The sequence below is a fragment of the Amia ocellicauda genome, chromosome 7, assembly GCF_036373705.1.
Source record: "Amia ocellicauda isolate fAmiCal2 chromosome 7, fAmiCal2.hap1, whole genome shotgun sequence".
NCBI classification, from domain to species: domain Eukaryota; kingdom Metazoa; phylum Chordata; class Actinopteri; order Amiiformes; family Amiidae; genus Amia; species Amia ocellicauda.
The window spans coordinates 48,207,911-48,235,646 of NC_089856.1; the positions used below are offsets into that span (position 1 = coordinate 48,207,911).

The 27,736-nt window shown below is 51.9% G+C and overlaps 1 protein-coding gene across 1 annotated transcript; it reads left to right on the forward strand.

Annotated features, from left to right (window-relative positions):
- Positions 1-1,027: 1,027 nt before the first annotated feature.
- On the forward strand, positions 1,028-27,736 carry cacna1fa (calcium channel, voltage-dependent, L type, alpha 1F subunit a). Its single transcript, XM_066710365.1, has 45 exons — positions 1,028-1,311; positions 3,686-3,791; positions 9,679-9,818; positions 11,211-11,353; positions 11,482-11,930; positions 12,066-12,169; positions 12,329-12,489; positions 12,629-12,703; positions 12,919-13,000; positions 13,144-13,170; positions 13,367-13,527; positions 13,646-13,871; positions 14,047-14,254; positions 14,385-14,505; positions 14,578-14,659; positions 14,982-15,012; positions 15,129-15,174; positions 15,370-15,493; positions 15,784-15,913; positions 16,070-16,129; positions 16,620-16,726; positions 17,108-17,195; positions 17,397-17,504; positions 17,605-17,657; positions 17,761-17,907; positions 18,409-18,610; positions 18,695-18,853; positions 19,064-19,174; positions 19,667-19,750; positions 20,345-20,473; positions 20,639-20,704; positions 21,156-21,247; positions 21,497-21,656; positions 21,813-21,940; positions 22,035-22,131; positions 22,245-22,347; positions 23,345-23,446; positions 23,618-23,745; positions 23,857-23,991; positions 24,073-24,413; positions 24,693-24,722; positions 25,059-25,244; positions 25,533-25,806; positions 25,962-26,297; positions 26,533-27,736. The coding sequence occupies exons 1-45, from the start codon at positions 1,106-1,108 to the stop codon at positions 26,827-26,829; spliced, it is 6,345 nt and encodes a 2,114-aa protein (XP_066566462.1). The 5' UTR covers positions 1,028-1,105; the 3' UTR covers positions 26,830-27,736.

Below are 27,736 nucleotides of genomic sequence, written 5' to 3' on the forward strand. Positions count from 1 at the left end.
TTGTGTCCCCGGGTGCGTGTGTCCCTGCTGATCTGGAAAAGCTCCTCTGGTTTGATGTGGTCGATGCCTTTCATGATTTTGAAGACTTGGATCAAGTCCCCACGTAGTCTCCTCTGTTCCAGGGTGAGAAGGTTCAGGTCCTCAGTCTCTCAGTGGGACTTTCCCTTCAGACCTGGAATAAGTCTGGTTGCTCTCCTCTGAACTGCCTCCATGATAAATATATCCATACATTAAATAAATGGATGCTCAATGGATGGTCTTTCAGGGCAGCTGTGTCTTCCGAGACACATTTAAGCGAAGGTTAAAACCAATAATTTTTGTAGTTTTGAAGGTGGAAGAGCAGAGTCCTTTGAAAGATACTGTCACTGCATCTGTAACAGTGACACACATGCCTGTTGTGTTCATCTTCTCACTGATCTCCTAGATCAGGGCTGCCCAAACCCAGTCCTTGTGGGCCCCTATCCGACAGGTTTTATAGGTCACCTTTAATCATCAATTCCATAACACCTGGAATCATTTCAGTGTGATCAATGTAGCAGGTGATTTGTGAAGTGAAGTCATGTAGAGATTGGGTATAAAGAAGATGACCTACCCTTTTCAGGCCAGACCAGAATCCCCTTAATTGAACAAGTTAATTGCTTAATTGATCAATAACTTCCATGTGGTCCCATTCTGTTGAAATTAGCAATTTAGGGAGACTGACAAACCTTACTGGATAGGGGCTCCCAGGACCGTGTTTGGCCCCACTGTTCTAGAAGAACTGGTATTGTATTTTGCACTTACTGTGTTTGACCAGATGCTGTATTGTTTTTGAAAAGTGTCCCTTGTGTCCCCTGTAAGTAGCCTTGGGTGTCTGCTTATAAAGAAATCATCATGATAACAACAATAATAACAATATATATATACATCACTGTACAGCCCTAACATACCTCTGTCACTCACACGCGGGTAACCACCCTGTGTCTCCTCACGCCCCCTCACAGGCAATGGGCAGAACCAGTTCACCCCAAGCGACGGGGAGGGGGACGAGCGAGGAGAGGACGAGGAGAAGGGCGGCGAGGAGCCGGGAGGGGATGGCAGCCTTTCCTGGCAGAACTCGCTGGAGATGAACGGTGGCGGCGGGGGGGGCATGAATGGCACGGACACGCTGAACTCCACCACCAGCTCCACGGCCACGCACCGCAAGAAGGGCCACTACGCCAAGAACAAGGGCCAGGGCAGCAGCGCCGCCAACCGCGCCCCCCGCGCCCTCTTCTGCCTGCGGCTCAACAACCCCATCCGCCGTGCCGCCGTGTCCATCGTGGAGTGGAAGTATCCTCTCTGGAGCTGCATCTGTGTGTCTGTGTGTGAGTGTGTCTGTCTGTCTGAGTGTGTTGAGTGTCTGTTTGTATGTGATTCAGTTTGTGTGTGTCAGACTGTGTGTGTGTCTGTATGTACAGTGAGGGGAAAAAAGTATTTGATCCCCTGCTGATTTTGTACGTTTGCCCACTGACAAAGAAATTATCAGTCTATAATTTTAATGGTAGGTGTATTTTAACAGTGAGAGACAGAATAACAGCAAAAAAATCCAGAAAAACGCATTTCAAAAAAGTTATAAATTGATTTGCATGTTAATGAGGGAAATAAGTATTTGACCCCTTCGACTTAGTACTTAGTGGCAAAACCCTTGTTGGCAATCACAGAGGTCAGACGTTTCTTGTAGTTGGCCACCAGGTTTGCACACATCTCAGGAGGGATTTTGTCCCACTCCTCTTTGCAGATCCTCTCCAAGTCATTAAGGTTTCGAGGCTGACGTTTGGCAACTCGAACCTTCAGCTCCTCCACAGATTTTCTATGGGATTAAGGTCTGGAGACTGGCTAGGCCACTGCAGGACCTTAATGTGCTTCTTCTTGAGCCACTCCTTTGTTTCCTTGGCTGTGTGTTTTGGGTCATTGTCATGCTGGAATACCCATCCACGACCCATTTTCAATGCCCAGGCTGAGGGAAGGAGGTTCTCACCCAAGATTTGACGGTACATGGCTCCATCCATCGTCCCTTTGATGCGGTGCAGTTGTCCTGTCCCCTTAGCAGAAAAACACCCCCAAAGCATAATGTTTCCACCTCCATGTTTGACGGTGGGGATGGTGTTCTTGGGGTCATTCCTCCTCCTCCAAACACGGCGAGTTGAGTTGATGCCAAAGAGCTCGATTTTGGTCTCATCTGACCACAACAGTTTCACCCAGTTCTCCTCTGAATCATTCAGATGTTCATTGGCAAACTTCAGACGGGCCTGTACATGTGCTTTCTTGAGCAGGGGGACCTTGCGGGCGCTGCAGGATTTCAGTCCTTCACGGCGTAGTGTGTTACCAATTGTTTTCTTGGTGACTATGGTCCCAGCTGCCTTGAGATCATTAACGAGATCCTCCCGTGTAGTTCTGGGCTGATTCCTCACCGTTCTCATGATCATTGAAACTCCACGAGGTGAGATCTTGCATGGAGCCCCAGACTGAGGGAGACTGACAGTTATTTTGTGTTTCTTCCGTTTGCGAATAATCGCACCAACTGTTGTCACCTTCTCACCAAGCTGCTTGGCGATGGTCTTGTAGCCCATTCCAGCCTCGTGTAGGTCTACAATCTTGTCCCTGACATCCTTGGACAGCTCTTTGGTCTTGGCCATGGTGGAGAGTTTGGAATCTGATTGATTGATTGCTTCTGTGGACAGGTGTCTTTTATACAGGTAACGAGCTGAGATTAGGAGAGTCCCTTTAAGAGAGTCTCAGCTCGTTACCTGTATAAAAGACACCTGGGAGCCAGAAATCTTGCTGATTGATAGGGGATCAAATACTTATTTCCCTCAATAACATGCAAATCAATTTATAACTTTTTTGAAATGCGTTTTTCTGGATTTTTTTGTTGTAATTCTGTCTCTGTTAAACTACACCTACCATTAAAATTATAGACTGATCATTTCTTTGTCAGTGGGCAAACGTACAAAATCAGCTGGCGATCAAATACTTTTTTCCCTCACTGTAGATGTGTGTAGAAATCCTGCATTATACAGTTTTGTTTTCTACAAAACACTACAAGAAAGAGAGAAAGCATTGACATGGACACATGCTGTTACAGTTGAAGGCAGCGCTACGGTGGTCTCAGTCTCTGGCTGTGTTACCTCTGTGCTGGTTTCACACGCGTGTTGTGATCAGGGGCTGGTTCTCTGTGGGGGGGTCTCGCTGCAATCTGTGTGTAATTGGCTTTGCATGGGATCAGTGTCCTGGAGACTCGCCCAAGCTCTGTGGGCCGCGGCGCCGTGTCGGGGCTCTGTGTCACAGCTGGGCTCTGACTGGGGCGCCGTGTCAATCAGTCAATGAATCAATTTGTAATTGTGTAGCGCCCTTCGCAGGGTAGCTAAAGAGTGCTTTACAGAGTGATAAACATACAGCAAAATAAAAGAAAGACATACATAAATAAGTGCAAATTAATAGAAATAGACCTTTAACATTTTGAAATGAACGGAGGAGAGAAAAACATAAATTTCTATGTATGGCATGTAGGAGAACATAAATCTCTGGGGGTCCACAGCTTAAGGCCCAGGCCTAATGGTTGCCTGTGTCACAGCTGGCTCTCAGTGTCGGGGCTCTGTGTTGTGAATCGGTAACGCACCAAACTATGAATCTGTGGCGGTTTTCCTTCACTGCCCCCCCTCAGACCCTTCGATGTCTTCATCCTGCTGGCGATCTTTGCCAACTGTGTGGCCTTAGGGGTGTCCATCCCCTTCCCCGAGGATGACTCCAACTCCACCAACCACGACCTGGTGAGTGTGAGGGCGACCCTGTGCCCCCCCCCGTCGTCTACAGTGGTCAGTGCCAGGGGCCGGGGAGATCTCTGGGAAACGCACACCCACAGAGCACGGGGAACGAATGAGTGAATGGAGGGATAGACAGAGGAATCACAGCAGAGCTCAGAGGAGGGCAGGAGTCGTTAGGTACATCTCCTACAGGTTCGCACCTCCACCCAAGCAGAATCGGTGCCCGGTGTCGTGAAGCAGATTGGTTGCCCAATTATCGACCCACGATAGTGTAAATAGTGTTTAATTAACATTCGCTAATTGGATGCTTTTTCTGAAGATGGATTCGGTGGCTGTGTGTTTGTTGTCTGCACGGTCACCCCTGCATCTGGGTCTAACCTCGTGCTCGTAGTTTTGATTGTCGTTGTTTTGATGGGTGTGTATTTTTTTCTCTCTCTCTGTGTGTGTGGGTCGGCTGTCCATGAGTTACAGAATGATTGTGAATGTAGACAGATTTGTCTGTAAGTGAGAAATCGCAGAGACGGGCGGTACGGGGGTCTGCAATCTGTGGAACGAAACCCAGGGGCGTCCCGGAGACCCCCCAGCCCAGGGTGGTGTCCACTCTGAGCACCGGCCAGCGCTCAGTCAGAGAATCACTTAATCGTTTATTTTATTATATTTAATTTGTCTGTGCAGATGTAGTGTGGGTGTCGGACGCGCTGACAGGATTTTATGGTACTGTATCTGTGTGTTCACGTCGCGCTGTTCCTGCGGTGTTTCTGTGCCGTAATCCCGTGCTAATGCGGTTATCTCGGGCCGGTTTGTCGTCGTGTGGTTTGGGCCCCTGCGCTGGGAGGGCTGGCAGGCCTGGGCCGACGCTTCAGTGTGATCCAATAACACTGAAAACCCTGTGTAATCGTTTCTCTGCATTGGCAGTGGGTGGGGGGGGGAGTAACGTACACTGCAAGTGTAATTCTGTCTCCTGCAGTTGTGCTTCGGGTGTCTGGGGCAACCTGCAACCTCACTGCTCCTCAGGGCTCAGGCCGGGGGTTTCTCCGTTTGTTTGTTTGTTTGTTTATTACAACCCATCCTGTTGTCCTGCAGTCGGGACGGGCGTTTGTGTTTTTTTTTTTTCCTATTTTTAGTGGGTCGTGTTGTTGGAACGTGTTTTCTTGATCTCTTAAGTCGTCTGCTAAGAACGACGCGACAATGACAGGTACAACACTTCCTAGAAAACATTGCGGGGGCCGGGGGGGGTAAGGGAGGAGGGGAGGGGGGCTGAGAGAAGGAGATAGAGGAATGAAAAAACGTGTGAGGGGGGGGGGACAGAAACAAAAGTGCAGACACAGAGAGAGAGAGAGCACGAGAGAGAGGTGAAGAGAGATAGTAGCGGCCTGTTCGTTTTGCTGCTGTAAATGCTGTAAGCTGCTTACCCTCTCTCTCCCTCTCTGTGTGTGCGTGTGTGTGTGTGTGTGTGTGTGTGTGTGTGTGTGTGTGTGTGTGTGTGTCAGAGCCTGTGTGAGCCAGGGGGGAGGGGAGCCTGTGTGTGTGTGAGAGAGAGAGTGTATCAATCTGGAGGCACAGACAGGAGAGAGAAACGGGATGATGCCAGATTGGTAATCCTTTGAAAAGCCGTCCGATTCTCTCTGACCATTTTAAACTCGAATGCCCCAGCGCCAGGGCGGGGGTGGGGGGGCCGGGCTCCTCATTGGTCAGCGCCGCTCGTCTGCAATATGGGGGGGTGACGGGTAGGGAGAGGGAGAAGGATTGTGGGGGGGGCAGGGTTCCAGCTGTGAATGTTAGTGGCTGAGCCATTGATCAATTGATTTAGAAAAGGAACAATTCTTTCTCTTCCTCGCCTGGGAAATGGTGAAAAACACACAAACAAACACAGAGTGCTTTCAAAGAAGGTCTGCTGACCCTGGGGTTCAGGGTCACTTGTCCCTGATGCCGTGTCTGTGGACAGGCCGTTACCCTGCGGGTCGGAGTCACGTGACTCCGGTGGAGTCGCATGGCGCTCTGAGCTTGCTGGTTCAGACGTGGATTTGTTGTAATGCTACTCACCGGTGTATTTTTTATTGTTGTTGTTGTTGTTGTTTGTGTCTGCTGTGTTTGTTTTTCCCTAATACATTCTCTATTGCTGCAGCTGTTCATACTGTGTGTGAGCAAGGCGGTCTGGGACGTTTCAGTGCAGTGCAGTACAGTGCAGTACAGTAGAAAGCAGTAGAGAGCAGTATAGTTTAGTACAGTAGAGTGCAGTGCAGTACAGTGTATTACAGTAGAGCAGTGCAGTACAGTGTAGTAGAGTAGAGCAGTGCAGTACAGTAGAAAGCAGTAGAGTAGTATAGTTTAGTACAGTAGAGTGCAGTACAGTGTAGTACAGTAGATAGCAGTGCAGTGCAGTACAGTAGAGCAGTGCAGTACAGTGTAGTACAGTAGAAAGCAGTAGAGTAGTATAGTGCAGTGCAGTACAGTAGAGAGCAGTGCAGTACAGTAGAGAGCAGTGCAGTACAGTAGAGTGCAGTACATTGTAGTACAGTAGAAAGCAGTAGAGTAGTATAGTTTAGTACAGAAGAGTGCAGTACAGTGTAGTACAGTAGAGAGCAGTGCAGTGCAGTACAGTAGAGCAGTGCAGTACAGTGTAGTACAGTAGAAAGCAGTAGAGTAGTATAGTACAGTAGAGTGCAGTACATTGTAGTACAGTAGAGCAGTGTAGTACAGTGTAGTACAGTAGAAAGCAGTAGAGAGTAGTAGAGAGCAGTGCAGTACAGTAGAGCAGTGTAGTACAGTAGAGCAGTGCAGTACAGTGTAGTACAGTAGAAAGCAGGAGAGTAGTATAGTACAGTAGAGTGCAGTACATTGTAGTACAGTAGAGCAGTGTAGTACAGTGTAGTACAGTAGAAAGCAGTAGAGTAGTATAGTGCAGTGCAGTACAGTAGAGAGCAGTGCAGTACAGTACAGTAGAGTGCAGTACAGTGTAGTGCAGTAGAAAGCAGTAGAGAGTAGTATAGTGCAGTGCAGTACAGTAGAGCAGTGCAGTACAGTAGAGTGCAGTACAGTGTATTACAGTAGAGCAGTGCAGTACAGTAGAGAGCAGTACATTGCAGTACAGTGTAGTACAGTAGAGAGCAGTACATTGCAGTGCAGTACAGTGTAGTGCAGTGCAGTAGAGTAGTACAGTGTAGTGCAGTGCAGTAGAGCAGTACATTGCAGTACAGTGGAGAGCGGTACAGTAGAGTACAGTGCAGTGTTGTGCAGTACAGCAGTACAGTGCAGTACAGTGCAGTACAGTAGAAAGCAGTAGAGAGCAGTATAGTTTAGTACAGTAGAGTGCAGTGCAGTACAGTGTATTACAGTAGAGTAGTGTAGTACAGTGTATTACAGTAGAGCAGTGCAGTACAGTGTAGTAGAGTAGTATAGTGCAGTGTAGTACAGTAGAGCAGTGTAGTACAGTAGAGCAGTGCAGTACAGTGTAGTAGAGTAGTACAGTAGAGCAGTGTAGTACAGTAGAGCAGTGTAGTACAGTAGAGCAGTGCAGTACAGTAGAAAGCAGTAGAGTAGTATAGTGCAGTGTAGTACAGTAGAGTGCAGTGTAGTACAGTAGAGCAGTGTAGTACAGTAGAGCAGTGCAGTACAGTAGAAAGCAGTAGAGTAGTATAGTGCAGTGCAGTACAGTGTATTACAGTAGAGCAGTGTAGTACAGTAGAAAGCAATAGAGTAGTATAGTGCAGTACAGTGTAGTGCAGTAGAGCAGTGCAGTACAATGTAGTATAGTAGAAAGCAGTAGAGAGTAGTATAGTGCAGTGCAGTACAGTAGAGAGCAGTGTAGTACAGTAGAGTAGAGTGCAGTACAGTGTAGTGCAGTAGAAAGCAGTAGAGAGTAGTATAGTGCAGTGCAGTACAGTAGAGCAGTGCAGTACAGTAGAGTGCAGTACAGTGTATTACAGTAGAGCAGTGCAGTACAGTAGAGAGCAGTACATTGCAGTACAGTGTAGTACAGTAGAGAGCAGTACATTGCAGTGCAGTACAGTGTAGTGCAGTGCAGTACAGTAGTAGAGTAGTACAGTATAGTGCAGTACCGTACAGTAGAGAGCAGTGCAGTACAGTAGAGCAGTGCAGTACAGTGTAGTACAGTAGAGAGTAGTATAGTGCAGTGCAGTACAGTAGAGAGCAGTGCAGTACAGTAGAGTGCAGTACAGTGTAGTACAGTAGAGAGCAGTACGTTGCAGTGCAGTACAGTGTAGTGCAGTGCAGTACAGTAGTAGAGAGTAGTACAGTATAGAGCAGTGCAGTACAGTAGAGTGCAGTGCAGTACAGTAGAGCAGTGTAGTACAGTAGAGCAGTGCAGTACAGTGTAGTACAGTAGAAAGCAGTAGAGTAGTATAGTGCAGTGCAGTACAGTAGAGAGCAGTGCAGTACAGTAGAGTGTAGTACAGTGCAGTACAGTAGTAGAGAGTAGTACAGTATAGTGCAGTGCAGTACAGTAGAGAGCAGTGCAGTACAGTAGAGTGCAGTGCAGTACAGTAGAGCAGTACATTGCAGTACAGTGGATAGCAGTACAGTATAGTACAGTGCAGTATTGTGCAGTACAGCAGTACAGTGCAGTACAGTGCAGTACAGTAGAAAGCAGTAGAGAGCAGTATAGTTTAGTACAGTAGAGTGCAGTGCAGTAGTGTATTACAGTAGAGCAGTGTAGTACAGTAGAAAGCAGTAGAGTAGTATAGTGCAGTACAGTAGAGTGCAGTACAGTGTATTACAGTAGAGCAGTGCAGTACAGTAGAGAGCAGTACATTGCAGTACATTGTAGTACAGTAGAGAGCACTACATTGCAGTGCAGTACAGTGTAGTACAGTGCAGTACAGTGCAGTACAGCAGTATAGTACAGTATAGTGCAGTGCAGTACAGTGTAGTACAGTAGAGAGAAGTACATTGCAGTAGAGTACAGTGCAGTGTTGTGCAGTACAGTGTAGTACAGTGGAGAGCAGTACAGTGCAGTACATTGCAGTACAGTGGAGAGCAGTACAGTAGAGTACAGTGCAGTTTAATGCAGTACAGTAGAGAGCAGTACATTGCAGTACAGTGTAGTACAGTAGAGAGCACTACATTGCAGTGTAGTACAGTGCAGTACAGTGCAGTACAGCAGTAGAGTAGTACAGTATAGTGCAGTACAGTGTAGTACAGTAGAGTACAGTGCAGTGTTGTGCAGTACAGTGCAGTACAGTGTAGTACAGTGGAGAGCAGTACAGTGCAGTACAGTGGAGAGCAGTACAGTAGAGTACAGTGCAGTTTAATGCAGTACAGTAGAGAGCAGTACATTGCAGTGTAGTACAGTGCAGTACAGTGCTAAGGAAGTATACAACATGGTACACACTGTCAACCATGCTGCTACTGTAGCTAACACACACACACCATCACTCCTGCTACGACTGTTACACCCAGTAATATCATCGAGAAGGAAAAGAAGACTTTTTCTGTGTAGTTCAGTGGAAACTAGTGCCAGCACTGCCCATCTCACCTCTCTGCCCGGGGGTGAGAGCCCGTCTCTCGTGGCGCTGCGGACGATTGGTCACGTCCTGGGCTGTTGAATGTCAGGCAGAGTAAACATGTTGGAGAATAATTCCATTAGCCGATTGCCCGAGAGGACGGAGCGGAGACTCTCCTGGCATCTGTGGACATGCCTTCCCCCCGCAGGGCCTCTTTAGTAGAATCCAAATTCAAACTCAAGGTGCTTTATTGGCAGGACCCCCTTGCAGCGGGCATTGCCACAGTGTAGTGCCCAAAGACACCCAGATACAGACAGCAGAGAGAACAGCAGGGCCCACCTGTGTGTGTGTTTGTATGGAGTTGTGTTTGGTTGTGCCACAGTGTTCTCACAGTGTCGCCCCCCCTTCCCCTCCTCTCTTCCGGGCTGCAGGAGCAAGTGGAGTACGTGTTCCTCATCATCTTCACCATCGAGACCTTCCTGAAGATCCTGGCCTACGGGCTGGTCATGCACCCCAGCTCCTACATCCGCAACGGCTGGAACTTGTTGGACTTCGTCATCGTCATTGTCGGGTAGCTGCCGGGCTCTGCCCCGCTGTCTCTCTCTCTCTCTCGCTCTCTCTCTCTCTCTCTCTCTCTCTCTTCCTGCATACACTGACTCTGTTTCTACCTTACCGTCTGCCTCTCTCTCTCTCTCTCTGTCACCACACTCGCTCTCTCCCTCCTCCCCACCTGACATAGTGCACCATGTCCCATGCCTCCGTGCCTCCACACACACATGCACGCACACAGGCAGCGCAGTGAAAAGCACTGGGGCAGATGGGCTTTGTGACCAGCAAACCGGGGGCCTGGATTTCTGTTCTCCATGTGGGCCACGCGCTGCTCTCTCGCTTCCATGTGTGACTCTGCCTCAGCGCTCCGTGGGCAGCCTGCCCGTTGTGTGCCCAGGAAGGGAGGACAAATAAACAGATAAACACACTGAGCGGAGCTCCAGGTGTTGCCCTTACAGTTTGCCGTGTTACAGGTGCATCGGCTCCCCCGCAGGCGAGCGAATCCCCCTCAGCGCTGTCCCTCTGTCACCCGGGGAGGGGGGGTAATCTGTGGTGGATGTGTGTCTGCCAGTCAGTGTGGCACAGACACAGCTTCTCTCTGCCAGCCCTGTGTCCCTGGCACTGGGGCAGGGCTCCTCGGGTCAGCGCCCATAGAGACGTGTCCCAGCATGCAAAGCTTCCCAGTATGGCTTCCAGTCCCATTTTGATTGTATTGTTTTAAATGAAAGGGCGCTGTCCTACACAGGTGGACAGCTCCTCTTTAACCGCTCTCACACACCCGGGGGGCAGTGTTTGAATCATTCTGACCATGCTCTCAGTTTATAAACACTTCTTGGTGGGAGGAGGGTCAGATAAACGTGTTTCACCCGTCGGCTCTGTGGTGTTTTCTCGGTATTAGGATGTCGCTCAGAGATATTGAGTGCTTCAGTTGGTTTAACCCAGAACCCCCCTCCCCACTACAAGCAGTGGAACAGTCCGTTCTCCTCCCTCTCCGTTCCGCCCTGGTCACGTGACTGTGGCACGGCTGTCACTCGCCCACCCTTCCTGTGCGTGTCCGGGAGAGAGATTGGCCGACACACACATCACTGTGGTGCCTTCTGTGGCCGCTGTGGCTTGTCACCACCGCACCCCCTCTGTCCAGTGTGGTCCTCCCTGTCCCCCCGGAGCCCCGCACACACACCTGAGCACCGACGCTGTGGAGAATGTGTGCTTCACTTCAAAGCCCCTTCAGTAGCTCTGACGCAGCTCCGGTGATGTCATCTGTGCGCGTGTCACTTCCTGTGTGCCGCTGTACCTGCTGTCCGTGTATCTCACCCGTGTCCTGCAGAGGCATTTCCTGTGTGCTTGTGTGCCCGGTTGCCTGTGCGCTCCGCGGTTGTCCTGCTCGCCTGACCCGGTTGTCTCCGCCCTGCAGGCTGTTCAGTGTGGTTCTGGAGCAGCTGACCCACAAGCCTGGGGAGGCCCACCACATGGGTGGGAAGCCGGGTGGGCTGGATGTCAAGGCCCTGCGTGCCTTCAGAGTGCTGCGTCCCCTGCGCCTGGTGTCAGGAGTGCCCAGTGAGTCTGCGCCGTGCCCTGCGTGTGTGAGAGTGTGTTTCTGTGCTGTGCTGTGTGTCAGTCAGTCTCAGTGCTCTGTACTGTGTGTCAGTCAGTCTCACTGCTCTGTGGTTTGCTCCATGGCCCAGGTCTGCAGATCGTGTTGAACTCCATTATGAAGGCCATGGTGCCGCTGCTCCACATTGCTCTGCTCGTCCTCTTCGTCATCATCATCTATGCCATCATCGGCCTGGAGCTCTTCATCGGCAAGATGCACAAGACCTGCTTCTACGTCGGGACAGGTACACACTCACACACTCACACTCTCACACACACACTGACCGTCACACACATGACCCTGTGGGCTCTCTGTACCCCCACTACGCCCTGTGTCCCTGCAGACATCAACGTGGAGGATGACCCGGTGCCCTGTGCGTTTGCGGGCCACGGCCGACAGTGCCTGCAGAATGGGACGGAGTGCCGGGGCCGCTGGGGGGGGCCCAATGGCGGCATCACCAACTTTGACAACTTCTTCTTCGCCATGTTGACCGTCTTCCAGTGCATCACCATGGAGGGCTGGACCGACGTGCTCTACTGGGTGAGTCCAGTGCAGGACAGTCCCCGGTGCCCAGTGCCCAGTGCCCAGTCTCCATGTCTGTGTGTTTCTGTCTGTGTGTGCCCTGTGTCTATGTGTGTGGAGGGGGGTTGGCAACATGTCTGTTTGTCTTCTCAGATGAACGATGCCATGGGCTACGAGCTGCCCTGGGTTTACTTCGTCAGCCTCGTCATCTTCGGCTCCTTCTTCGTCCTCAACCTTGTCTTGGGTGTCCTCAGTGGGTCAGTCCTCACAGCTCTTACTGCGCTCTGTGTGTGTGTCTGCCTGAGTATGTGGGGGTGTGTGTCTGCATGTCACCGTGTGTGTGTGTTCTCTTGTCTCACTGTGTGTAGTCTCACACACACACACATCCCTTCACATCCCTCTCTCCCTCCATCCAGAGAGTTCTCGAAGGAGCGAGAGAAGGCGAAGGCCAGGGGTGACTTCCAGAAGCTGCGAGAGAAGCAGCAGATGGAGGAGGACCTGACCGGCTACATGGACTGGATCACCCAGGCGGAGGACATCGACCCGGAAGACGAGGAGGATGGGGACGGCAGCCACCGTCAGTACCTGCCCTCACACATATACACACACACACACATACGCACGCGCACACGCACACACACTGTCTCTCTCAGTCACAGTGGGGCTGGGGCAGCAGTGTGTAGTTGTGGTAACTCTGTGTATGTGTCTGTGCACAGGCGTCACTCTGGCCGATCTGGCTGACAAGAAGAGAGGGAAGTTGGGCTGGTTCAGTCACTCCAATGAGACACACGGTACTGTCCCTCCCTCCGTCCGTCCGTCTGTCTCTGTGTGTGACTCTGTGCAACTCTGCCTGTCCTTATCCTGAGAGATGCAGTACAGCGTGCTTTGTACCTCTCTGCCGGCATTGCGTGTTTAATTCGTGTCTGAATTGAGTATTTTAGCCTTGTCTGAGTTGCATGTTTTAGCTGTGTCTGAGTTGCGTGTTGTTCCTGTGTTCTCACTGCAGCGAGCTTGCCGGCCAGCGAGACGGCCTCCGAGAACACGGAGAACATCGAGGAGGAGCACATGGACTGCTGCGCTCTTTGCATGTATGACCTGTGGGGGAAGAAGGGGGACACGCTACACACGCTAAACACATTAAACATGCTACACATAATTAATATGCCAAACAGCACAGCACAGAGCTCCTCTATACACTGACATGCTATTTGCCTACTTTTTTTTATTTCAGAGCACAAATGATGAAAAATAAAACCTGGTGAGTCCAAACATTATTTAACATAGTGTAGGACTGTCTTGATGCCTCTGTGTGTTTCTGTCTGCGTCTCTGTGCATCTCTCTGTGTCTCTCTGTGTCGCTGTGTGTCTCTGTGAGTCTCACTTTCCCTCTTTCTCCTCCTCTTTGCTCCCGACTCTCCCTCCACCCTCTCAACCTCGCCCACCCCCCTGCCCCAGTCGTGTGTTCCGGCGGTGGAACCGGGCGTGTCGCCGGCGCTGCCGTGTGGCCGTGAAGTCGGTGACGTTCTACTGGCTGGTGCTGCTGCTGGTGTTTCTGAACACGCTGACCATCGCCTCGGAGCACTACGCCCAGCCGGACTGGCTCACCCAGGTGCAGGGTACGCCAGCGGGCCGGGGCTCTGGGTGGTAGGGAGGGGAGTCGGCGGACTGACCCTAACCCTCTCCCTCTCCCTCTCTCTCTCCACCTATCTCTTTCTCCCCCGCTCCCCTCTCCAGACATCGCCAACAAGGTGCTGCTGTCCCTGTTCACGCTGGAGATGCTGCTGAAGATGTACAGCCTGGGCCTGCAAGGCTACTTCGTGGCCTTCTTCAACCGCTTCGACTGCTTTGTTGTGTGTGGGGGCATCATGGAGACCATCCTGGTGGAGTTCGAGATCATGCCACCCCTGGGCATCTCCGTGCTGCGCTGCGTCCGGCTGCTGCGCATCTTCAAGGTCACCCGGTACGAGACCCGCCTGACCCGACCCACGCCACGCACTGCCCAACATTTACCGCAAACGATCAAGGAGAGAGCATGTTTTATCTCTTGCGTTCTCTTGCCCTCTCTCTCTGTCTTCCCCTTCGTCTCTCCCTCCCTCCCTCTCTCTCTCTTCCCCCCCACCCCCCACCCCATCCAGTCACTGGACCGCCCTGTCCAACCTGGTGGCTTCGCTGCTCAACTCCATGAAGTCCATCGCCTCCCTGCTGCTGCTGCTCTTCCTCTTCATCATCATCTTTGCGCTGCTGGGGATGCAGCTGTTCGGGGGCAAGTTCAACTTTGACGAGACGCAGACCAAGAGGAGCACCTTCGACACCTTCCCACAGGCGCTGCTCACCGTCTTCCAGGTGACACCCCAACAGCTCTCTCTCTGTCTGGGCCTATACCACACTATACTATACTATACTACACTATACTGTTCCTTAGGGGGGAGGTTTGCAAAAACAACCCAAACACGTGAATCCCTCTCTGCCTCAGATCCTGACCGGTGAGGACTGGAACGTTGTGATGTACGACGGCATCATGGCGTACGGGGGGCCCTACTTCCCTGGGATGATTGTCTGCATCTACTTCATCATCCTCTTCATCTGCGGAAACTGTATCCTGCACTGCCCTCTCTCTCCCTCTCTCTCTGTCTCTCTGTCTCTGTGTTCCTTAATGTTTCTCTCAGACATCCTGCTGAATGTCTTCTTGGCCATCGCAGTGGACAACCTGGCGGACGGAGACACTGTCAGCTCAAAGAAGAAGAGCGAGTAGGAGCCCAAGGGCATGATTGTTCCTCAGATCGCTTATTGCAGCCCTGCCTTAGCACTGCTAACTGTCTTTCCCAGTCTCTGTCTCAGTCTCAGTGTCTCAGTGTCTGTCCCTGTCTGTGTCTCTGTCTCAGTGTCTCTCTCTTCTCCCTGTCTGCCTCACCTCTGTGCCTCCTGTCTTCCTGTCTCCCTCCCTCGCTGTCCTTCTGCTGTCTGTCTCTCCTCCTCTTTCTCTCTCGTCTCTGTCGATGATGATGAGGATGACATGATAAGAAATCCCTGCTGTTTGTTTTGTTTGTTTCTGTTGTTGCTGACGATGAAGAGCCAAAGAAGCAGAGAGTGGAGAAGTGAAGGTAAGACCGAAATCAGAGACATTTGAAAGTAAACAAAGGATTTTCGTTTTCTTTGACTTGATTGGATGTTATTCCTTTGCTTCTCCTAACCCTCTGTCTCTCTGTCGCCCCTGCAGGTGGACGTGGAGGAGTATGAGGACGAGGAGGGGAGCGAAGCAGGAGGTGAGGACAGTCCCTGCATATAGAGAGACAGCGCTGGCTCCAGTCTGGGCCCTGTAATCTAGACCGTGTGCTGAGCTGCACCGGGCCTGTACCGGAGGTGCCCTGGCAGATATGTTCAGTGCGGTGCGTTCCTACATGTCCTGCGTTGTTGTACTGACGTTGTCCCTTGCTGTCCCCCCCGTGTTGGCGGAGAAGAGGACGCAGTCTCTGAGATGCAGTCCAGCTCCAACATCGACAAGCTGGCTGACTTCGCCCCCAAGGAGAAGATCGTCCCCATCCCTGAGGGCAGCGCCTTCTTTTGTCTCGGCAAAACCAACCCGTGAGCACTGACGCACTGACGCACTGACACACTGACGCACTTACACACTGACACACTGACGCACTTACACACTGACACACTGATGCACTGCACACTGACATACTTACACCCTGACACACTGATGCACTGCACACTGACGCACTGAAACACTGATGCACTGACACACTGGACTGCACACTGACACACTGATGCACTGAAGCACTGACACACTGACGTACTGACAAACTGGACTGCACACTGGCAGGCTCTGTTCAGCACACTGACACCCTTGACGCGCTGTGTGTCTGCAGACTGCGGGTGGGCTGCCACAAGCTGATCAACCACCACATCTTCACCAACCTCATCCTGGTTTTCATCATCCTGAGCAGCATCTCGCTGGCGGCCGAGGACCCCATCAGAGCGCACTCCTCCAGGAACATCGTGAGTGGCCTTCACTGGGGGCGGGGCCAGCACAGCAAGGGAAAGGGCAGCCAATCAGAGTGTCCCTCACTGGGGGAGGTGGCGGGGATAACACACCTGGGGAAAGTATAGTATTGTTCTTATTTTCTTATTTTCGTTTTTGTGTGTGTCCTTCAGGTCCTGGGCTACGCTGACTACGCCTTCACCTCCATCTTCACCGTGGAGATCCTGCTGAAGGTATCAGTATGCCCTCGGGCTCTGTGCCCAGTCGGCGCCAGCTGTGGGGCCCCGTGGGTGGGGGGTCTTTGCCAAGGTTTGGATGGCAGCGACTCATGTAGCAGAGTCACCTTATACTCATGTACTGTAGTGCAAAAGTGAGTCTCTGAGCCTCACAGGAGACGTGGAGGAGCCACGTATGCGCCACACAATAATAATCATAATCACATAATTGTGGCAGTAGAGCTCATGCCAGCCGGGTGACTCGGTGGCGCCGCCCTGACAGAATTTGATTATTTTCCTATAGTCCAGGATCATAGCAGGTGTGTTCATGTTGTTGACAGTATGTCAGTCAGTATAAATACATGTAAGAAACTTTAGACGAACAGAGGAAGGAGAAGAATATTCAGGATGGCGCCGAGACCAGCGTGCAGACCGGTCTCTAGCAGTGTGAGGGTGGTGCTGTGGCCCTGGCTCGGCCCCTGACTGTGTGTGTGTGTGTGCCGTGCAGATGACTGTGTACGGGGCCTTCGTCCACAAGGGCTCCTTCTGCAGGAACTGGTTCAACTTGCTGGACCTGCTGGTGGTCAGCGTGTCCCTCATCTCCTTCGGCATCCAGTGAGTAGGGTGGTCTAGGAGGGCTGTGTGTGTGTGTGTGTTGATACAGGATGTGTGTTCATATTTGTGTGTGTGTATCTGTGTGAGTAAGTATATGTGTGTGTTTGTGCATACAGGAGTGTGTGTGTGTGACACGAGTGAGGACTATAGGGACTGTAAAGGAGACACCACTGACAGGGAGACACTGCCCTCTGGTGGACTGGGCAGAGCATCACCAGACAGACTGTCTGTTACTGCCACTGTGCGAGAGACATTGTGATGTGTGTGTTACTGAGTTTGACAGTGTGTGTGTATGCACTGTGTGTGACAGTGTATATGTGTTGGGCAGTGTGTGTGTGTGTGTGTGTGTGTCAGTGTGTGACTGTGTGTGTTGCTCCACAGCTCCAGTGCGATCTCGGTAGTAAAGATCCTCAGGGTGCTGCGAGTGCTCAGGCCTCTCAGAGCCATCAACAGGGCCAAGGGGCTCAAGGTCTGTCTCTGTGTGTCTCTGTGTGTCTCTTTGTGTGTCTCTCTCTATGTCTCTGTGTGTGTCTCTCTGTGTCTCTCTCTGTGTCTCTGTGTGTGTGTCTCTGTGTCTGTGTGTCTCTCTGTGTGTCTGTGTGTGTGTCTGTGTGTCTCTCCCTCTCTCTGCTGACCATGCGTGTGTTTGCGTGTTTACGTGTATTTGCAGCACGTGGTCCAGTGCGTGTTTGTGGCCATCAGGACCATCGGGAACATCATGATCGTCACCACGCTGCTGCAGTTCATGTTCGCCTGCATCGGTGTGCAGCTCTTCAAGGTACCGCCAGACTCTGGGACTGAAACTGGGGCTGTCCGATACACAACAGCACAATACAATATAGTGCAGTACAATACTGGACTTTTGTTTCTGTTTTTAGGGTAAATTTTACAGCTGCACAGATGAGGCCAAACACACTCCAGAACAGTGCAAGTGAGTCAGAAATCTGTGTGTTGTGTGTTGTGTGTCGAGTCTCAGTGTGTATGTGTGTGTGTTGTGTGTAGTGTGTCGAGTCTCAGCATGTGTTCCTCTGCAGGGGCACCTTCATCGTGTACAAGGATGGGGACGTGGGTCACCCCATGGTGCGTGAGCGGGTCTGGCACAACAGCGACTTCAACTTTGACAATGTTCTGGCGGGCATGATGGCCCTCTTCACTGTGTCCACCTTCGAGGGCTGGCCGGCGTACGTGTCTGTCCCCTGACTGTCTGACTGACCGCCTGTGTGTCCCGCTGACTGCCTCACGGCCTGTGTGTCCCTCTGACCGCCTGACTGACTGACTGACCGACCGCCTGTGTGTCCCACTTACCATCTGACTGACTGACTGACTGACCACCTGTGTGTCCCTATGACCGCCTGACTAACTGCCTGACTGACCGCCTGTGTTTCCCACTGACCGCCTGATTGGCCGACCTTCTGTGTGTCCCACTGACCCCCTGACTGACCATCTGGCTGACCATCTGTGTGTCCCAGTGACCACCTGACTGACTGACCGTCTGTGTCCCTATGACCACCTGACTGACTGCCTGACTGACTGAATGACTGACCGTCTGTGTGTCCTGATGACGGTCTGACTGACTGACCGCCTGTGTGTCCCTATGACCACCTGACTGCCTGACTGACTGACCATCTGTGTTACTGCTGACCGCCTTTCTGTCTCACTCTCTCTCTCTCCCTCCCCCCCAGCCTGCTGTACAAGGCAATCGATGCCAACGCGGAGAACGAGGGCCCCATCTACAACTACCGCGTGGAGATCTCCATCTTCTTCATTGTCTACATCATCATCATCGCCTTCTTCATGATGAACATCTTCGTGGGCTTCGTCATCATCACCTTCCGCGAGCAGGGAGAGCAGGAGTACAAGAACTGCGAGCTGGACAAGAACCAGGTCCGACACTGACTGCCTGACACACTGACTCACTGACACTGACTCACTCACGCACTCACTCACTCGCTCCCCTCCCCCCCACAGCGGCAGTGTGTGGAGTACGCTCTGAAGGCCCAGCCACTGCGGCTCTACATCCCCAAGAACCGGCTGCAGTACAAGTTCTGGGCCATGGTCAACTCCACCGCCTTTGAGTACATCATGTTCGTCCTCATCCTGCTCAACACCATCACCCTGGCCATGCAGGTGCGTGTGTGTGTGTGTGTCTGTGTGTGTCTGTGTGTGGGGGGGGTTGCTATCTGCATTGAGCTTATTCAGCGGAGAAGAAATGTTGATGTTGAATAACACTGCAGTCAAATATTTCAAATATAAGTCAAACAAAAACCCTCATTCTCTCTCTCCCCCTCTCCCTCTCTCTCTCCTTCTGTGTGTGTGTGCGTGCGTGTGTGTGTACAGCACTACGAGCAGTCCAAGCCCTTTAACTACGCGATGGATATCCTCAACATGGTCTTCACTGGGCTCTTCACTGTGGAGATGGTGCTCAAGATCCTGGCCTTCAAGCCCAAGGTAACGGCCTCCCCACCTCCAGCCTCAGTACATATACTGTGTGCGTGTGTGCATGTGCGTGTGCGTGTCAGTACATATACTGTGTGTGTGTGTGTGCGTGTCAGTACATATACTGCGTGTGCGTGTGCATGTCAATACATATACTGTGTGTGTCTTAGGATATTTTATGATGACAACAGACACAGAAACACAAATCAACAAATTTAATCAACTGATTGAACTGAATGACCTGACTGAGCTCCTGTCCTCTCCGTCCTCTCTGTCCTCTCTGTCCTCTCGGTGTACTTTGCTCTCTGTCCTCTCCATCCTCTCTGTTCTCTCGGTGTCCTTTGCTCTCCATCCCCTCTGTCCTCTCGGTGTCCTTTGCTCTCTGTCCTCTCCATCCTCTCTGTTCTCTCGGTGTCCTTTGCTCTCCATCCCCTCTGTCCTCTCGGTGTCCTTTGCTCTCTGTCCTCTCCGTCCTCTCTGTCCCCTCTCGGTGTGTTGGAGCAGCACTACTTCTGCGATGCCTGGAACTCATTCGATGCCCTGATTGTGGTGGGCAGCGTGGTGGACATCGTGGTGACCGAGTTCAACGTGAGTGTCCACAGGGCGGTGGGATGGGCAGAGGGACGCCACTGCTGCCCCTTGGTCGCCCCGAGACCCTCACAGCCCCGTCTTAGTGTCCCCAGCTCCATCCATTGAATGCCACCCCTCACAACCCCAATCATACAGGTTTCTTCAAACATGCATCTCTGACTCGTCTTCTCTCTCCTGTGTCTCCGCCATGTGTTCGGGTGGGACTACCCGCCTCCCTTTCTGTTCATCTCCCCCCCATCCCATCATCCCTCCATCGGCATTGTTGTCGTCATCATCATCGTCGTTTCACCGTTGTCTTCATCGTCCTCGTCTTTGTTGCCTCACCGCGTCGTCCCATCAGAATGGAGGGCATGTGGGAGAGGTGAGAAACCGCAAAGGGAAACAAAGATGGAGGGAAAGAAATGTGTAGAAAGAAGAAAAAGGAGGAAGAGAGAGATGACCTGCGTCCCTCCCTGAGAAACCGCAAGTGACGGGGAGCCGCGGTCAGATTCAGTCTGCATCCTCTCAGTTGTCACTCAGTCTTTGCCTGTCTCCCATTTATCTCTCTCCCTCCCCCTCTCTCTCTCTCTCTCTCTCCTCCTCTCCTCTCAGAGCTCCGAGGACAGCTCCAGGATCTCCATCACGTTCTTCCGCCTGTTCCGAGTCATGCGATTGGTCAAGCTGCTCAGCAAAGGGGAGGGCATCAGGACGCTGCTGTGGACCTTCATCAAGTCCTTCCAGGTCAGTGTGGGGCAGGGAGGGCATGGGTCAAAGGTCAAGGGTCAAGTGGGGAGTACAGGGGGAGTCTCTGTTCTCAGTAGGTTTTACTGGGATTGTTCTCCTGCTTCCTGACTGTAAATTTCTGTCTACTTCTGTTTGTTAAAAACTCTCTCTCTCTCTCCCTAGGCTCTGCCCTACGTTGCTCTCCTCATCGCAATGATATTCTTCATCTACGCAGTCATCGGCATGCAGGTAACAGCACATCTGACTGCCCTCCTGAATCTGTGCTCCCCTGTGATTGTGTCACCTGTGATTTCACTGTGCGCGCCTCCTCGTCCTCGTGCTAACCAGGCTGTCTCTCTCTGGATGTGTGTGTGTGTGTGTTTCTGTTTGTGTGTGTGTGTGTTTCTGTTTGTGTGTGTGTGTTTCTGTTTGTGTGTGTGTGTTTCTGTTTGTGTGTGTGTGTTTCTGTGTGTGTGTGTGTGTGTTTCTGTGTGTGTGTGTGTGTGTTTCTGTGTGTGTGTGTGTGTGTGTGTTTCTGTTTGTGTGTGTGTGTGTGTGTTTCTGTTTGTGTGTGTGTGTGTGTGTTTCTGTTTGTGTGTGTGTGTGTTTCTGTTTGTGTGTGTGTGTGTTTCTGTTTGTGTGTGTGTGTGTTTCTGTTTGTGTGTGTGTGTGTTTCTGTTCGTGTGTGTGTGTGTCTCAGACGTTTGGCAAGGTTGCGATGCAGGACAACACCCAGATCAACAGGAACAACAACTTCCAGACCTTCCCTCAGGCTGTGCTGCTGCTCTTCAGGTAGGAGAGAGAGGGAGGGAGAGAGAAGGGGAGATTATGAGATTTGTAACAATGCATTAATTTAATACAAAAAGACCACTAGAAAAAGAAAAACATTAGAAAAAAAAAAACAGAACCCCCACCTACTTCCAACTACATAGAGAGAGGGCGAGGTGGAGGAAGAGGAATGGGGAGAGAGAGAGAAAGGGAGAAACAGAGGGAATTAAGAAAAACGATTAGTAAACCAATCCCCCCCGTCTCCGGCCCCAGGTGTGCCACGGGCGAGGCGTGGCAGGAGATCATGCTGGCCAGTCTGCCCGGCAAGCGCTGCGACCCGGAGTCGGACTTCGAGCCGGGAGAGGAGTTCACCTGCGGCAGCAACTTCGCCATCATCTACTTCATCAGCTTCTTCATGCTGTGCGCCTTCCTGGTCAGTCACCCGGCGGGGGTCAGTGAGGGGCCCGCGGTGAGCAAACGGTGAGCGCTGCGAGAGCATCCTAACTCGCTCTCTCTGTCTCTCCCTCCCTCCCTCTATCCCTCCCCCTTCCCCCATCTCTCCCTCTGTCTCTCTCCCCCCGTCTCTCAGATCATCAATCTGTTTGTTGCCGTCATCATGGACAATTTCGACTACCTGACACGCGATTGGTCGATCCTGGGGCCTCATCACCTGGACGAGTTCAAGAGGATCTGGTCTGAGTACGACCCCGAGGCTAAGTGAGGACAGCACTGCGTGTGCGCGTGCGTGTGCGTGTGTGTGTGTGTGTGTGTGTGTGAGGAGAGTTCAGAAGGTCGTATTGCTGTCTTTCAGGGGTCGCATTAAGCACCTGGATGTCGTGGCTCTGCTCAGGCGGATCCAGCCGCCCCTGGGCTTCGGGAAGCTCTGTCCACATCGTGTCGCCTGCAAGGTAATCCCGCCCCCCCAACCCCGCAAACAAAGACTGAGTTTCATCTGTCGCATCTTTCAGATTCAAATGTATGTATTTCTTTCTCTCTCTCCCTCCCTGTCCCTCCCTGTTAGAGGTTGGTGGCTATGAACATGCCCCTGAACAGTGACGGCACAGTGACCTTCAACGCAACGCTGTTCGCCCTGGTCAGGACTGCGCTGAAGATCAAGACAGAAGGTCAGTCTTTCGGTGACTGGTCCCGCCCCCCCCTGGCTCCTGCCTGAGACCAGAAAAATCAGTGACACTGCCGCAGGAATAATAATACTAACACTAATAATAATACAGGTTCACTCTCATTTATCCGCCAGTCTTTAATCCGCCAAATTCGCAATTCCGCCAAAAATTGCCAAGAACAAATTAATTCCAATTATAAAAGGACTCGTTAGTCCGCCAATTCGCAAACGGCTGTCCGCCAATGAGGTTTGAATCTCAGAATTTATTACTCATTAGTTCCACAAACAATGTAATCTGTTTTAAGTCGAAAACGTTGACTCTTGGATACAATAGAATAACTCACAATGACACACTCAAAACTGATAGAATTAAATGTGCAAAAACCCCACATCAAGTAAAATAAAAACCTTTGATTGAAAAGATAATAAACTCACACAGCGGCAATTAACACACACACACACACACACACACAGGTTCTGATACTATGCTGTACACAAACGGCAATACTGACCCAATACTGAGTAAAATAAACTACTACTTCTAAGTCCCACCCCATTAAGAGAAGGTACATACAATTAAATTTAAAACGTAATTTCTATGCAGTATTATTCTCCCCCTTTTCACAAACTACCAATTCACTTTAATTTTTTAAAATAATGAGCACAATACATGCGGCCACCAAATACGCCAAATTCGTTAATCCGCCAAATTTTCTGAAAACTAAATGTGGCGGATAAATGAGAATCGACCTGTAATTGTGAGTCACAGAGACTGATATCTGGGGGAACAGTGAGTCAGAGACCAGCCCTCAATCCCAGGGATAGAACACCCCTGGGAGGAACTGGAGTCCTGCTTTAGGAGGCGGAACAGACAGAGCTGTGAATTTTACCTCTCCCTGCCCTGGGAATGCGAGGGGGAATGTGACACGGTGACTGTCACACATTGCAGCCATTAACGTGTCCGTGTAACGTGTCTGTGTAACGTGTCCGTGTCTCTCCAGGCAACCCTGACCAGGCCAATGAGGAGCTCAGGATTGTCATTAAGAAGATCTGGAAACGCATGAAGCCCAAGATCTTGGATGAGGTCATCCCCCCACCAGAGGGTACAGGGGAAATTATTTAATCTACTGGTGGTGTTGGTGGGGCTGGCTGTTGTTCTTTGGCATCTCCACCTCTCTCTCTCTCTCTCTACCCCTCTCTCCCTTTCTACTTTCTGTCCCTCTGTCTCTTACACATTCGCTCACACCCTCTTCTCTGTTCTCTCTCTCTCTCAGAGGAGGAAGTGACAGTAGGGAAGTTTTACGCCACCTTCCTGATCCAGGACTATTTCCGCAAGTTTCGGAAGAGGAAGGAGAAGGGCATGCTGGGAGAGCCGGAGGGCACGAACTCCTCGGCACTGCAGGTGAGTGACAGCCGAGGAAGGGACGGGACAAACGCTGCAGTAACATCCGTGTTTCTGGTGGGTCTCTCTGGTGGTACTTTGTTGACATCCGTGTGTCTGTCCGTGTGTCAGGCCGGGCTGCGGACTCTGCAGGACCTGGGCCCAGAGATGCGCTTGGCCATGTCATGTGACCTGGAGGAGGAGGAGGAAGAGGAGGAAGAGGAGGGCCTGGAGGAGGAGCCAGAGGAGGAAGACACCCAATATAAGGTCAGTGATGTCATCCATGTTTATGCACTGAGATCCTTTGCCCCTGATCTGGACTGAGTGCGTCTTCCTACCCCCCCACAGAACGACAGCGTGTTCCAGGGAGACCACACCCCCATTGACAGGCGAGGCTCGGTGGCCCAGTCCACCCACTCCAACCACTCGGGAGGCAGTGCCACGGGGCCTGCGGCCGGGGCCGGCGAAGTGGAGGCCACATCAAACGGGGGGGTGGGTCACCGGCGCGTGTCGGTCGCCAGCGTGTGCAAATCCCACCTGCCCAACGGGGGGGGCGCCCTGGAGCAGAGCGACGCCGGGGGGCCGGAGGATGAGCCCCAAACCACCCACCACCACCACCACCACCACCACCACCACCCCCCCAACGCCAAGAGCGCAGTGGACCGGCCCCCCAAGGGCATCTCCAACAGGTCAGTGACCCCCCTATCACAAACTCAGCTATAGAATAAAAACTTGTGGCTTTCCAAATGGATCCACTGTGACTGAGAGTACATGATATACTACAGCCCTATACTTCACTACACTATACTATACTATACTATACTATAATATACTACACTATACTATACTATAGTCCACACAGTGCTGGCTCCTGTCTGGTCCCTATACTATACTACACTATACTGTGCTATACTATACTGTACTATACTATACTATGTGTTAAGGCCTGTCCTCTTCTCTCGATACAGTCGCGCTCGCTACTATGACAAGTACCTCAGGTAAGAGTGACAGCAACGATACTCAGTCACTGCTCTCCATCTGTGTGCTTCATTCATTCATTTGTTCCTTCCTTCATTCGTTCATTCATTCATTTCTTCACTTCTAGGGGGGTTGATATCGTTTTAAGCCGAGTCCCCCCCTGCACCAATCCTTCATGGTTTGAAAATCATCTTTCACCTCTATATATACCATATTACATGACTGCTGTGTTGGGGTCTGCTTGGTGTTTGGAGTGGACGCATGTCTGTGTCAATGGGCTGCTCATTTTATTAAGGAAGGAATCTGAAATAATAATATCCTTCTCCACTTCTCCTCTGTCCGCTCCCCTCTTCTTCTCCACACCTCCACCCCTCTCTGTCTCTCCCTTTCTACGCTGCCCCCAGGAGAGACTCCAGCGAGGGCTTCCCCCCGGGCCGGCGGGAGGACGGGCTGCTGGAGGAGGTGGGAGAGGAGAACTACTCTGGGGAGCAGGGCTACTACAGCCGGGAGGAGGACACGGAGAGCACCGCCTCCCGAGAGAGGTGTGGAGAGAGGGAGAGAGGGAGAGGGAGGGGGAGATGGGTAGGTAGAGAGACAAAGACAAATAGAGAGAAGGAGACAGAGAGAAAGAGATAGGGAGGGGGAGGGAGAGGAAGAGGAAGAGGAAGAGGGAGGGTGGGAGGGAGGGTGGCTCGCTGTGACCCTCAGACACCAATAAGAAACTGGCCCCTGTTCACACTCCCTCGCCTTGGTTTCATTCACTAGCAGAAGAGCACAACTGATACAAGGTCTCCGTGTCTCTCTGTCCCTGCGCTGTGTGTCCCTCGCAGGCCTCTGTACCCAGACGACCCGCCCGTGTACCCAGGTCACCGTGAGCACATGTATGACGCCCACCCGCCCGGCCACGCCCTCTACCCCGGTCACTACGGCAATGGCTACAGCGAGGGCCGGCGCACGGCACGCCGGCGCCTCCTCCCGGCCACACCCACCGGCCGCAAACCAGCCTTTAACATCCAGTGTCTGAGACGGCAGGGCAGCAGCGATGACATCCCCATCCCCGGCACCTACCACCAGAACTCACCGCCCTGCCGGGCCCGCACACAGGTAACAACACACACCGCACACAGGCACCACACCACCACACACAGGTAACACACCACAGCACCGCACACAGCTACCACACCACTGGACACAGGTAACCCAGCGCACACAACCATTCATTCATTCACTCTCTCTCTCTCTCCCTATCTCCCTCCCAGACGTACGGGAGCTACGACTCTCACTGCAGCAGCAGCCGCTCCTCCACAGCCTCCTCCGTGTCCTGGGCCACGCCCTCGCACCCCCGCCGCGGCCGCCTGCTCTACGCCCCGCTCATCCTGGTGGAGGAGGACGGGGCTGGCGGGGCTATGTGGGGGCCGGCCGACAAGAAGGGCACCAGCGCCAGCCTGCCCGCCTCTTCCAGGCCGGGCTGGTACACTGGCACCACAGGCAGCGCCGGGCAGCAGCCCTACCGCGCCTACACCACCCTGAGGGTGCCCGGCCTGCACCCACACTACAGCGACAAGAGGGGCAGCGCCGACAGCCTGGTGGAGGCGGTGAGGGGATAGACCGATGGAGAACTGGATGGATGGATAGAGAGGCATAGATAGATACATTAATACATGTATTCATTTCAGTATTAATACAATTTAGAAAAAATATATATGCAAATTGTCCAAAGACTGTTAATACAGTTTAAGCAATCTTCTCACTGTGAGCTAGTAACATCCCTGACAGGCAGGCAGGCAGACACACAGACAGCTCTGTAACCCGCCACTCCTGCCCTCTCAGGTGCTGATCTCCGAGGGGCTCGGCCTCTACGCGAAGGACCCGAAGTTCGTGGCGTTCGCCAAGCGGGAGATCGCGGACGCCTGTCACATGACCATCGACGAGATGGAGAGCGCCGCCAGCGACCTGCTGAGCCGCAGTGGGGGGGGGACCGGCGGCAGCGTCGGCAGCGGAGGGGGGGGGTCGGGGAGCCTGCTGTCGCACGGGGACACGGGGCTGCTCTACAGCGACGAGGAGCCAATCAGGAGCCGCGATGAAGAGGACCTGGCGGACGAGATGACCTGCGTGACCTCCTTCTGAGCGGCTCCTCTGATTGGCTGGAGGGAGAGAAAGAGAGAGAGATGAGTAGAGAGAGACAGAGACGTGAGGCAAGAGACGAAGGCAGGGTGCAATACAATGTTATCGGTTGACCTGTTGCATTGTGGGGCAGCACAACGTTGCATTATGGGATTGTAGTGAAGCAGAATAGTGTCCCGTTATAACACATCCACCTGCAAAGATGTAAGGAAGCTGCGTACATTCCTACACAGCTGTGCTATTAAATCAGCAGGGCTGCAATCCAGGGGTTCAACAGCTGGGCTCGTTTCAGGTCAGCCTGATCAGAGTAAATTAGCTATAGCTATAATAATAATGATAATAACGATCGATAAAGGGAGATAGAAATAATCAGGAGAAAGAAAGAAAGAGGGAGAGATATAAAAGATGGAGAGAGATATAAAGGAGAGATGGAGAGGCAGAGAGGTGTTAAACATCTGCTGGAGCTGTCAAGTACCAAACCACTCATTTACGCATGCCATCTGTTTCAGAGCATAAGAGCGAGGGAGGGAGAGAGGAGAGGAGAGAGGAGGAGAGAGGAGGGACTTTCGCGTTCAGACCGCACCCTCTCGTCCTTCGCAATCCATTAGAGTGAGAGAGAGTGCAAGATAAACATGTAGGGGGGCAATAGTTCAATATATCAATACATATATTGTCATCATTGTTGTTATTTTGCAACAAGTGTTACTATCTCTGTAAATAAGAGAAACCAAAAGATGCGGGGGGAGCGCGTGTGCGTGTGCGTGTGTGTGCAGTTTTGTATTTTAAGATGTAAATAGCAGCGTATGTGTTTTTTATTAATACTCGATTTGATTTTGTACAGACTGTGGCTTGTGAATGTGGGGGGGGTAAACTGTCCTGTGGTTCACATAAAGCAATCTGTTTGTCGCTA